The sequence below is a fragment of the Phascolarctos cinereus genome, unplaced genomic scaffold, assembly GCF_003287225.1.
Source record: "Phascolarctos cinereus isolate Bilbo 61053 unplaced genomic scaffold, phaCin_HiC Scaffold_4;HRSCAF=312, whole genome shotgun sequence".
In the NCBI taxonomy this organism is placed as follows: Eukaryota; Metazoa; Chordata; class Mammalia; order Diprotodontia; family Phascolarctidae; genus Phascolarctos; species Phascolarctos cinereus.
This window is the reverse complement of record NW_027555847.1, coordinates 678,485,348-678,498,186: the sequence shown is the minus strand read 5'-3', so window position 1 is coordinate 678,498,186 and position 12,839 is coordinate 678,485,348. Positions and strand designations below refer to the sequence as shown.

General features: G+C 47.5%; 1 protein-coding gene across 2 annotated transcripts; it reads right to left on the bottom strand.

Moving 5' to 3' along the window:
- Nucleotides 1–402: 402 nt before the first annotated feature.
- Nucleotides 403–7,708, bottom strand: LRRC25 (leucine rich repeat containing 25). Of its 2 annotated transcripts, none has more exons than XM_021009088.2 (3): nucleotides 7,478–7,708; nucleotides 6,483–6,958; nucleotides 403–4,530 (listed from the first exon to the last, which is right to left on the bottom strand). In XM_021009088.2, exons 2-3 carry the CDS (start codon nucleotides 6,947–6,949, stop codon nucleotides 4,362–4,364), a joined length of 636 nt encoding a protein of 211 aa, XP_020864747.1. In that variant the 5' UTR covers nucleotides 6,950–6,958; nucleotides 7,478–7,708; the 3' UTR covers nucleotides 403–4,361. The 2 variants fall into 2 exon arrangements, with proteins under 2 accessions (XP_020864747.1, XP_078010277.1); XM_078154151.1 differs by having other exon boundaries at nucleotides 403–4,533; nucleotides 7,478–7,638.
- Nucleotides 7,709–12,839: the final 5,131 nt, after the last annotated feature.

Here is a 12,839-nt window from a genome sequence, read left to right as displayed (position 1 = left end):
GATCAAAGGAAAAGGAAAAGGACCTATATGGACAAAAATAAATACAGTAGCTCTTTTAGTAGTAGCAAAGAATTGGAAATTGAAGGGATGTCCATCAATTGAGGAATGGCTGAACAAGTTGTGTTATATGATTGTGATGGAATACTATTGTGCTATAAGAAATGATTAGCAGGATGCTTTCAGAAAAACCTGGAAACACTTACATGAACTGATACAAAGTGAAGTGAGCAGAACCAAGAGAACATTGTACACAGTAACAGCAACATTGTACAATGACCAACTGTGAACGAGTTAGCTATTCTCAGCAATACGAGATCCAAGACAACTCCAAAGGAATTATGATGAAAATTGCCATCTGCCTCCAGAGAAAGAACTGATGGAGTCTGAATGCAGATCAAAATATACTTTTTTTAAAACTTTCTTTATTTTTCTTGTTGCTCTGGTTTTTTAGTCTGTGTTTTCTTCCACAGCATGACTAATATGGAAATGTGTTTTGTGTGACTGATATAAAATCTATATCAAATTTATTGCCTTCTCAAGGTGGGGAGGGGAAGAAGGAAGGGCTAGAATTTGGAATTCAAATTTTTAAAAAAATGTTTTTAAAAAGTGTTCTTACACATAATTGGGGAGAAATTAAAAATTAAAAAACAAAACAATAACAAAAAAAGAATCTGCAGGCTGGGGCAGGGGAAGGATTCCCTGAGGCCTTAAAACCTGAGTAAAGCTTTCTCATCTCTGAGTATCACATTCACAGTGGAGTCCAGCCCTACTTTATCACTAACTGGCCGTTTGGCCTGGGTCAAGTCATTGCACAGGGCTAGAGAATTGGACCTGGAGTCAAGACCTGTGTTCCAATCTTCTTACACCTTATTCCCTGCCATGTACTCTTTAATCCAGTGACACCAGCTTCTTGGCTATTCCTTGAACAAGACACTTGGCTCCAGGCATTTTTTCTGCTGGTCTCCATGCCTAGAACACTCTCCTTCCTCAACCCCACCTGCTGATCTCCCCGGCTTCCTTGAAGCCTCAGTTAAAATCCCATCTTTTACTGGAAGCCTTCTCCAACCCCTCTTAATTCAAATGTCTTCCCTCTGTCAATTATTTCCTATTTACTTTGTACGTAGTTTGCTTTGTATATATTTGTTTGCATGTTGTTTCCCCATTCGATTTTAAGCTCCCTGAGGGACTGTCTTTTGTCTTTTTTAGTGTCCCCAACACTTATCACAGTGCCTGGCACATAGTAGACACCTAATGTTTATTGACTGAATGATTGATTGGTTCAAATTCTCCCTGTGTCACTTAGCTGTCCTCTTGAAACCTCAATTTCCTCATCTATAAAATGGAGATAATGCCAGCTTTGTGGAGTTGTTAATACTGACATCCCTCTTAATTTCCTCATCTATAAAATGGAGATAATACCAACTTGTGGGGGTGTTGATATTGACATTCCTGTTGTAGATTTCGAGCTGAAAGGGACCTTAGAGGTCATCTAGTCTAATCCACTCATTTTATAGATGGGGAAACTGAGGCCCAGAGAGGTTATATTACTTATCCAAGGTCCCTCAGGTGGCTGCACTGATCTCACCATCCTCCCAAGTATGGAGAATCCCAAACCCTCAGGCTGTGGAGGTGGGAGGGGACCACAGTGCCAGATGGAAGGAAAAAGGACCCAGGAGCTGAAGGACCCAGGTGGCTGGTCAGGAAGAGTCAAGGGATTAAGCTACTCTGGCTGGAGACATACATGCAGAGAGCTCAGGCACCTAGTGAGCTAGTGTGTGGCTGGGGCAGGGTCACTGGTGACCCTGGAGAAGCTAGCTTCCATCCCAAGGGCCTGTGAAAGAGCCCAGGACTGTGGCCCGCTGCCTCCAGGTGCACCACTCACAGGAGCCACTGCAGGCTTCACTCCTGGCAGGGGGGGTGAGGGGTCACAGTAGGGGTGGGGTTCCCCTCTAAAATGTGCCCTCAGGCTTAGAATAGAATTTGAGTTCAAGCCAGCCTGTCCAAGAGTAGTAAGAGAACAGTGGGTCTTTCTGCTTTCAATGCTTTTGAATGATGTCACGGATGGATAACTAGATTTCAAGTCAGAAAAAACTTGGATTCAAATCCCAAGGATAATTTCGTGAACCTTAATCTCAGGCTTTATCTAATAGAGATTCACAGTTTCATGTATTATACATGAAATACAATACAGACTCAAGTTACAGTGTGTGCGACTGCGGTTGATCAGACCAGTATAAGCTCAGAATGCTTTACCACCAGTCAGGCACAAATAGTCCATGGGAACATTTGGGGTGGATTCTCTAAATTTGCGCATCTTGAGTTTTATTTGAGCTACTTCAATTCTGCTTTGCTCATAAAGCACAGCACCCTCTCAGATGAGGGCATGCCATGCTTGGTGGTCCTGTGCCAGTGACATGCAATCCCAAAGTTCTTAAGAGAGACCTTGAAGGTTTCCTTGTATCTCTTTTTCTGACCACCATGTGAACGTTTGTGTGAGTTCTCCATAAAATAGTCTTTTTGGCAAGCATGAGTTTTGCATTCAAGCAATGTAGCCAGCCCATCGGGGTTGTGGTCTCTACAGCAGAGTTTGAATGCTTGGCAGTTTACCTCAAGAAAGGACCTCAGTGTATGGTATCTTATCTTGCCTACATTGCATATGGAAATGCTCATTTTATTTGAGTTTTGTTAAGTTCAGAATAAAATAAAATAAAGCCACTTATCCTAAGTCTCAATTTCCTCATTTGTAAAATGGGAATAATACTATTTAATGCATCTCAGGGTTGTTGTGGACAGCCTCATGGAAATGATAGCTATCCTGGGATCATAGGTTTCTATCTGGAAGGAATCTCAGAAACCTTTCAGTCCAACCCCATTTTACAGATGAGGAAACTGAGGCCCACAGAGGAAAAAAGTGATTTCTCAAAATTATATAGGTGGAACTGGGATTTGAACCCAGGTCCTCCAGCTCCAAATGGAGAAGTCCATACCACAAAGTCCTGTCTCCCAGTAGCACCCGAGAAGAAGTTGGGTGTCTAATTCTATTAATTTTACCAAAGTTGTATGGGCCCTCACTTCTCTACACTCTGACCTATGCCAGCAGTTGGATTCCCTAGGCTACCAGGGAACTTAGAAAATTGTGTGATTCTAGAGCAATCTGCCTGAGAAATGCCAGGCACCCCCTACCATAGAGAGAGGCTCCACCAGGATCACTGCAAAAGCCCCTTAATCTCCTGCCTCCAGCTTCTCCCCTCTCCAAACCATTCTACACAGAGCTGCCAAAGTGAGAGTCTGAAAGTCCAGGAGTGTGTAACCTGTGGCTCACCTCTGTCCCCTCCTCCTTACCTCACATCATTTGGACACCTTTCCCAACTATCTCTGCTTTTACTCCATTGAAGAGATAGCCTCTCCTCCAAACATTCATCCTTGAACCATACCCTCCCAGTTTCTCCAGTACCATGCCCCCTTTATCATCCCAATTCTCTCTTATCTTTGATCTCTCTCCCCTCTTCCCTGCTGTGGAAAACATCCCCATATCTCTCTCATCCTTAAAAAACCTTCTCTATTGATTCAATCAGCCATGATAGCCATTGTCTCATATCTCCTTGAGGAGAGATGTTATATTATATGATATATAATCATATATTGTATATAGTTATATCTTCTTATATATGTACCTAATTAGCACCTTGAAAGCAGGGACTACTTCTTTCTTTCTTTCCTTTTCTTTCTTGTCTCGGTATTGCCAGCACTAAACACAGTACCTGGTGCACAGTACCTGGTGCACAGGAGGTGCTTAACAAATGTTTGCTGAATTCTATGTCACGGAGGGGCTGCTGGCAGATCTATGGGGAGGGGCGTCCTTCTTCCCGCTGGCCCTGGATTCCCAACTTGGCCTGCACGCCCCCCCCCCACCCCGGAACGTAGGGGATGGTAATGGGGCACAAAGCCCTCCCAGTTGCTGCTGGCGAGGAAGCCCCAGCACTTCATACCTTCACCCTGCCCCCACAGCAGCCCGCGAAGTCCGGTTCGCAGGTCACAGTTACGCCCGGCTCTCTTTCCCTTTTTGGAGCCCAAGCTCAGCAAAGAGGGAGGGGTGGCTTCCGGTTTGGTCAGCTCTCCTCTGCGGTAGAAAGGAGACCAGAGCGGCTTTGGTGATCAAAATTGAACCCTGGAGAAAGAAGGAAGGGAGGTGGGGCGGGGGAGGGGAGGAGATATTTCCGCCTATACCGAATTTCTATTACATTTTCGGGGCTGCCCAAACTCTCTTCAGTTCCCGGCTGGCTGGCTGATTCGCATAAAATCCGGCCGAGTCTAGGTGCTGGCCTTGGGTCCCTGGAGCTGGGATTCCCGGTCTGGCGAGTTCAGCACCCTGGTACCACGTATTCATCCTCATCCTCAGCCTCGGGATGATGGGACGCTTGGGGATCTGGGATGCAGGTCAGATTATTCACGTTGCCATAGATAGGATGCTCAGCCCTGGAGCTGTCCTCATAGTTCATGTAGAGGGCCTCGGGATCTGGCGAAGCCCCTCTGCTTGGAAAAGGAAAGACAAGCCAGATGTTAGGAAAGTGTTGGGCTGGGCTGGGCTGGGCTGGGGGGAAGCCAGAGAGGAAATGAAACTTATTCTGGCCTTCTTGTGGACTGAGTGACTGCAGATTTAGAGCTGGAAGAAGGGACCTTGTGATGTTCAATGGTTTTCTGTCGCATCCAACTCTTTATGACCCCATTTGTGACCCTCTTGGTGACCACATTTGAGGTTTTTTTGGCAAAGATACTGTAGTGGTTTGCCATTTCCTTCTCAATCTCTTTTTACAGATGAGGAAACTGAGGCAAACAGGGTTAAATGACTTGCCCAGGGTCACAAAAGCTAGTAAGCGTCTGAGGCTAGATTTTAACTCAGGCCCTCAGAGGTCATTTAATCTAACCCCTTCCTTTTTACAAATGAGGAAACTAAAGTTCAGAGAAATTAAGTGACATACACAAGGTCACACAGTTAGTACAGAAGCAGGATTCAAACTTCTGGGCCTCAAATCAAGCATTCATTTTGTCTATTATACCACCCTGCCTGGCCAAGGTTTGAGAGAGCGAAACAAGGCTAGGTCTGGGCTGACTCCTTCCCTCTTCCAAAGAGTCACTGTACTGGGACCCTCCCAGGACCCCTCTGCAACTTGTGCTATGGCCCTGGAAGAGTTGGGGGTGGGGATTGCCTGAATAAAACCCCAGAAACCTGGGGCAAGTCACCTATGCTCTCCATCCCTGTTTCCTCAACTGAAAAATGAAAGGGTTGGAGAATAATCGCTGAAGTACCTTCCAGCATGATATCTATTATCATCAGGAAGGAGCCTTCCAGCAGCAGTTCAGAGCCAGAAGTGACCTCAGGTCCTAGCTAACTGCAACTTCAGGTTTCTTTAAGAGGCATAATGTGGGAGACGGATGTGCTAGCCTGGCTCTTCTCTGTCCTCTGCTCACACCACATGAGAAATATGGAATTCAGCTGCATTTTAGCAAGGATATCAAAAACTGGAGGTGTCCAGAGAAGGGCAACCAGAATGGGGAGGGAACCAGAAACAAAGGTTCAGGTGCATGACCTGGGGTTAGCCTGGAGAAGAGATGCTATCATGGAGGAGGGGGCCCATGATAACTGTTTTCAAGTGTGTAAAGGGCTGTCATTTGGAAGGGACTCAACTTACTCTGCTTGGTCCCAGAACCAGGGGGGCTAGCTATGGAGGCAGATCTAAGTAGTTCCCATTCCCACATAAACTGAACAATAATGAAATGGATTTCCTCCAGAGCTCGTGGAGATGAGCCTGAGATGGCCACATGTCAAGCAATACCACAGAGTGAGATCGAGCTCAGGAAGAGGCTGGACTAGGGGTCTTCCAAGGTCCCTGCCAGCTTTGAGACTCTGATTTAGTCTGACAGCCTAACCATTTTACAGATGAAAAAACTGAGGTCCAGGAAGGGTAAATGAGAGCAGAAAAGCAAGGACTCGAACCCAGATCTTCTGACTCTTATTCCAGAACTCTCTGTCACACCATGTTTCAGCCGTGCCTAACCCCATTGGGTACTAGGGGATATGGATAAGGGTTGATGGGTCCATCCCTTCTGATTCACCCTGAAAAAGATTCCTCGAAAATTATATCACCAGTTAGAGATTCATTTAAGGTAATTATTCTCTTAACAAGTAAAACAAGAGCAGAACATTGTGCAAATCTTGGAGATGAGTGCTGAAACTGCTGCTGTGTGACCTTCGATCTCTCTCTGGGACTCAGTCTCCTTACCTATAAAATGGGTTGGCCTCTAGCATTAAAAAACTCCTCTGGTTGGCATTTAAAGCTCTTAGAGGGCACAGAGTAATTGTGAGGGTCATAGGAAAAAGGTTACATGCATGTCGGTTCATCTACTTGAAGCCTGAAGGAGAAGTGGGAGGGAGGATGAGAAGCGGATCTCTGGGAGAAACAGAGTGAAGGCTGGTCACTCACCGGCTCGGACTGGGATTCGGGCTCTGACTGCTGGGCTGGGAGCCCAGAAACAAGTTCTCATAGAGCAGAGCCCCAGGGTTGCTTGGGCCTGGGGCAGCCGAGGGGCTGGGGGTAGTGGCCGCAGTGAACTGCCCGACACTCCGGCTGCTATAATGGGGTTGCCAGCCCGGGGCAGAGCCGCTTTCCGAAGGCTTCCAAGAAGAGGTCTCAGGGCCAACCCAGCGCCGTTTCCTGCGGATCCCCAGGACGGTCCCCACAACGACCCCGGCTAGCAGCAGCACCAAGCCCATGGTGATGCCCACAATGGGCCCGGCGGAGAGTTTGTGGTCAGAGCAGTTTTGCCAACCGCAAGTCTTGTTGCATAAGTCCTGGCTGCAGTTCTGAGTCAGGTTCTGGCCCTTGGAGGCATGCAGCAGCAGGAGCAGACACAGCAGCAGAAGGGGGAGCCAGGCCCCAGCAGCCTGCATCCCGGCAGCCTAAGGAGACACAGAAAGCCAGGCCTTAGAATTCTCTTGAGCCTGGGATGAGCCTCAGGCTCCCAACTGTGGGCTAAAAGCAGGTCCCGTCTGCCCCTCATTACCACCTCCACACACCCATCCCAGCCCAAAAGCGACTGAAGCAGTTGCTCCAAAAACGGGGACACTCCTTCCCTAGCCCTACCCTTTAGCCCACAGCCCACACAACAACCCTAAAATGCTCATGCAACCTGCCTGACCACCTGTGCCCCGGGAAGCCAGGCAGCAGCGGGGTGTGCTGCTCCCCTACACGCAGAGCCTTGGCTTTCCTGCCCAGGCTGGGGAGAGGGAAGGAAGGGAAACTCACTGGCGGAATGGGGAGAGAATTGAGCATCCCATTGCTGTTCAGGCTCAGATGCCCAACCCTCGAGATCCTTGAAGATCCCCTCCTCACACCCTCTTCCCTGCCTCCTTAGGCTGGAAGGGCTAGATGACCCCTTCCAAAGATGTGGACACCGCTGAAGGGAGGGAGCAGCTCACCTGGCTAGAGTCCAGAGTCAAAGGTGGCTTCCTGAGGGCCAGCTCCTTCTTGGCCTCTTTCAGCAACCCAGGGAGGTTCCCTGCTGGGAGAGAAGAGGAACAGGCAGAGCCGCTGTTATTGGTAAGACTGGAGGGATGAAGAGGACAAGTCCCCTGGGTCCCTCCCCCTTCATCCTCTGTCCCTTCCCCCTTTCTGTCCCCAGCCCTCAGAGAAGCCACAGTTCTCACAGTCTGAAGGGGAAGGGAAAGGGCAGTTCAGCCAATCTGGGGTCTAGGCTCAGGCTTCACTGGGCTCAGGGATAGGGAAGACCCTGTTTCTTCACCTCTGAGGTTGATCTTCCTGCCCCAAATGGACTTTTGCTGAAAGCTGGGCCACCTGAGGCATAGGCTGTAGGTAGGGATGGGAGAACAAGCTAACTTTCCTCATCTGAAAAGTGAGAGGATTGGACTGGAGTAATAACTCATTCTCAAGGGCCCCCAGGACTACCTGTTCCCAGTATGGCCACAGCAAACTGCGGGAAGTTTGAGGGGACGCTCTATTCTGGGTAACTTTTGTCTTTTTCTTCAGACAAGGAATTCTCTGAAGAGCTAGTGTCCTCAGAGCAGGTGACCCACCCCCTTCTCTCCACTCCTACAGGCATCACTTCTGTTCAAGCCCTCATCAACCTTTTCCTGGACTCTCCAAATAGCTTCTTGACCAGTCTCCCCCAATACAGCTTCTTCTTGTCCAATTCACTCTTCCTCCAGCTGCCAGATAGATTTTCATAAAGCACAGATCTGACTATACTCTGCTGCTCAGGAAGGTTCCATGACTCCCTTTTCTTCATTCTTGTCTCTTGAATGAAATACCAAGTGGCCTGTCATTTAAAGTCCTTCACCATTTTGTTCTGACCTGTTTTCCTAGACTTATTTCCTATTACCTTCCTTCACAGATACTCAAGCCAAACTGTGACCCTTATTCAACATTCTTTCACCCACCTCTGCTCCTTTGAACGGACAGTCCCATGCCTGAAATGGTCTCCCTCCTCATTCCCTGTCTTCCTTCAAGGCTCAGCTGAAGGAACACTTCTTAATCAAGGCCTTCCATAATCTCCTCTCCCTCCCTTCCCCCGGATTCTTTGCTGGAACCAGCCGGATGACAAAGTAGGTAGAGTGCTAGGCCTGGAGTCAGGAAAATGAATTCAAATCCAGTGTCAGATGCCCCGTTTGACCCTGGACAAATCATTTAACCTCTGTCTGCCTCAGTTTCCTCATCTGTAAAATGAAGATAATCACAGCATCTGCCTCTTGGGGGGTTTTTTGTGCATAAAGATTTGGTGAGATAACATCTATAAAGTGCTTAGCACAGTGCCTGGCACATAGCAGGGGCTTAATAAATACTTGTTCTCTTCCCCTCCCTGGCAATTGGCCAATCAACTAATAAGTCAATAAGTATTTATAAATTGCCTACTATTTGCCAGGCAATATTCTAGACCCTGAGAGATGCAAAAATGAAAAGGAAATAGCTCTGGATCTCAAAGAACTTAATTTCTATAACACTCCCTCCCATATTATTTTGTATTTATTTAGTGTATTAGCTTTTATTTACTGATATATACACACATATATACGTGTGCCTATATGCATATACGTAGAATATATATAGGGATAGATATACATATATGTGTATATATATATAGTTTATATATACACACACACATATATATATAAAAGCACACATATACACACAGAGTGTCCCCAGAGTATATATTGGTATATGTTTTTTGTTGTTTTTTTGGTGAGGCACTAGGGGTTAAGTGACTTGTCCAGGGTCACACAGCTAGTAAATGTTATGTGTCTGAGGCCGGATTTGAGCTCAGGTCCTCCTATCTCCAGGGTCGGTGCTCTATCTACTGCACCCCCTAGCTGCCCCTTGGCATATATTTTGCATTTCTACAAGGCTGCTTCTTCCCCAGTTAGATGTAAGCTCCTGAAGACAAGGCCTGTTTGTCTTTGCCCAGTATCCCCAGGGCCCGACGTAGTGCCTGGCCCATTGCTTGTTGGTGGAATGATGTTTTCTGGAACCCAAGGGTGCCCAAGGGCAGAGACCAGGTTTCCCTTCAGACAGAGCACAAGGCCTTTGTCTTCCTCCTCAAACCAGGAGGGTCCCAGAGGACAGGACCAAGTCCCCTCATGGTTCCCACAAGGCAAGATTCTCTCCTCTCAGAGTGAGGATGCCTTCTGGCAGGGGCTTGGTCTCCCTTCTCCAAACAGGGGCTTCCTGAGGGCAGGAGTCTTTCTGACTCCTTACACTGACTCTAACCCTAAATGTGGGGGAAGAGTAACCATTTTCCTCCCTTTTCCTCCTAACTATTTCCCTGCCTTCTTTCCTTCTAATCTTACTTAAAACTGGTGGCTCCCAGCTGGGAATCTGAGGCTGGGAAGGTTAGAGACAGCTCAGCCTGGGAATCCCCAGTCCTACCCCCAGGAAGGAGGGGAAGTAGCTAAAGCCCTGCTTCAGCACAACTGGGGCCCTGTCCTCGCCAGAGTCTCTGAGCAAAGGAGGAACAGAGCAATGGGGAAGTGAGGCATCCACAGGCGACAGGCTGGGGTCGGTCCTGGAGGGATCACTGTTCTAGGGTTTTGAGCTGGAAAAAAAACCCCTAATTTTACAGATGAGGAAACTGAGACTCAGAGAAGAGATTTGACTTTCTCAAGATCACAACGACAAGCCGGGATTCCAAATCACGTTCTTTGATTCCAATGTCATGGCTCTTCCCCCTATACCACACTGCCTCGCTAAGGCACCGGTTAAGGTCAGGGGTACATGATTAGCTAGGGCCTGCTTGTACAATGTCTACAGCTCCTGTGCCAACCTATCTCCCTAAGGAAGGCCCCTTGGGAACAGGAGACAGGTGCTCCAGCAGCCAGAGTCCATATGAACACCTTCTCCTGTGCCCTTTAATACAGGAGAGACACTTAAACTTGACTCCTACACTTCCTGGTTTGCAGCTCCAAATCTCCCATCATCTCACTGCTGTGTAATTTTAGGTTTACAATTTCTACTCCCTTGGTTTCCTCATCTGTAAAATGGGGACATAATACTTGGACTTGCCTCAAAAAAAAACCTCAGGATTTTTGTGAGGACAGCATTTTGTCATCTGTGAAGTGCTATAGAAATATGGGAAAAGATCTGAGGGACTGCAAGCTCCATGTGATATAAGCCATCGCATTGACAGGAGATAGCCAAAAAAGCCAGTGACTGTAAGACGCAGTGAGAGGCTGAAGGTCCAGGACCAGAGACAGATCACATGAGAAGCACGATTGCTCAGTTCTAGGTGGCACATTTCAGGAAGGACAGTGACTACTTGAAGAACAGAGAGGACCCTATGCTTACATGATAATTATAATGGCTATCATTTCAATAGCGCTTTAAGGGTAGTAAAGCACTTTTTAAGTGCTATCTCATTTTATCCTCACAACAACTCTGGGAACTAAGTGTTATTATTATCCTCATTTTCCAGATGAGGAACTAAGGCAAACAGCAATTAGTGTTAGGGTTATTTTTCCCCAACAGAAGGTAAAACCCTTGCTTGAGGTTAGGGGCCATTTTTTGGTGTCTTTGCATCTGTACCCTCTTGGGGCAGGTCCCACTTCTGAATCCAAGTCCAAATGCTACCTCTGACCCATACTGGCTATGTGACCCTGGGCAAGTCATTTAACTTCTGTGCTCTAAGACTATAACTTCTAGAGATGGTCCTGATGTGCATTAGCAGAGTGTCTTTCTTCACCTGGGAGTTTGCAATGCCAATGAAATCACACCCTCTCTCCATCCCCATGCTTGGCATATAGTAGACCTTAATAAATATATATTGATTGGCCAGGATAGTAAAGAGACTGGAGATCACACCATAAGAGTTCTCAAGGATCTATTAGCCTGGAAAGGTGGGGATGGGGGCAGGGGATGGGTCCTGTGAGAGGTCTTCAAGCACCTTGACAGCTGCTATATGGGAAAGGGCTTGGATTTATTCTGCTTTGCCTCAGAGGGGAGAAATAGGAGCAACTGAAAGGCTGGGAAGTCACAAGGAGGAAGAACTCTTTAATGATCAGAGTCATCCTACAATATGATGGGCTGTCCCAGGAGAAAACACCAGTTGGATAACTCTTACCTATAGGTAATGCTGAAAAAGCCACATGCTTTGGTCAGGAGTTGAACCAGGTGCCCTTGGACATTTTTAAAATTCTATAATGAGAGCTACTATATTATTATTATCCAACAGCATGTAAGCTTGGTGAAGGTAGGGACTCTCATTTTGGACATTTTAATGTACCTGCCATGGTGCCTGGCTTCCCTTAAGCTCTGCTTCCTATACAAAGACTTTGCTGATTCCTCTGAAGTTGTTAATGTTCTGTGCCCACCCCCACATCCTGAAATGACTTGGTGTTTACATGGGTTGGACTAGAACACTTTCACTGGAGCCCAGCTTAGGGTTCTGTGGGGTGAGACATGATCTAGCTCCTTACATACATGAGCAATAGCTTTCGGTTGGTGCCATGATCACTGTCATGGGGGGGGGGGCGCGCGTCAGACATCACTGGTGACTGAACCAGAAAGAGCCATCCACCCTAAGAGCTATAAAGAGCGAGGAGAGATGGCTTCAGGCCCTTCCAGATGGCCTCTTTGTTGGGACACAGTCAACACCTGCTCTCCCTTGGACTTCCAGCTGGGGCAAAGGAGATTTCTCTCTCCCTCTTCCTTCCCCAGCAGCAGCTGCGGCGGCTACTTGCATGTGGCCAAGATAACACAAGCTTGCCTAGGTGACCCTGAGACTGGACCTCAACTGTTTGGCTGCCTCATCTCCTTCATTTGGCCCTCCCATCCCCCTTCCTCCCTTCTTAGATAAACTCCTTGAGAGTTGTCCATTAGGAGAAGATTCTAGGAAGATGGTCGAGTAATTCAGAAAACTTTCAGCTCTCTAAATGTCCTCTGGGAAAAAAAAAAAAGACAATACATCACCTCGGACCAGCAGAAATAAACATAGAGTAAAGCCATTGCTCTCCTAAGACAATTTGTGAAGATTCCACGAAAGACTGCTCCTGGAGCAGAGGTTTGGCCTGAGAAAAGAGTAAACACCTCCAGGCCAGCTCCAATCAACAAATCTCAAGCCTTGGGGGCAGCTGGGTTGAGAGACAGCCTCAGCCTTAGAAATTTTCAGCTAGCAGACAGTGTTGGGGTCTGATGGCTGAGCCAGAGGAAAAGATTAAAGGACCTTCCTCTGTGGAGGGACACCAAGCGCAGCCGTGCTGACCAGACGCGTCCGGGCTGTGGCTGCAGGGAGAGGACACTAGCACACACGTGGTGAGTGCGGCAGCCAGGGGCAGG

Coding starts and splice junctions, on each gene's coding strand:
- LRRC25 (XM_078154151.1), bottom strand. CDS start 6,949: ATGCAGGCTGCTGGGGCCTGGCTCCCCCTTCTGCTGCTGTGTCTGCTC. Junction 4,534..6,482: donor CCGAATCCCAGTCCGAGCCG/GTGAGTGACCAG, acceptor TCCTTTTCCAAG/CAGAGGGGCTTCGCCAGATC.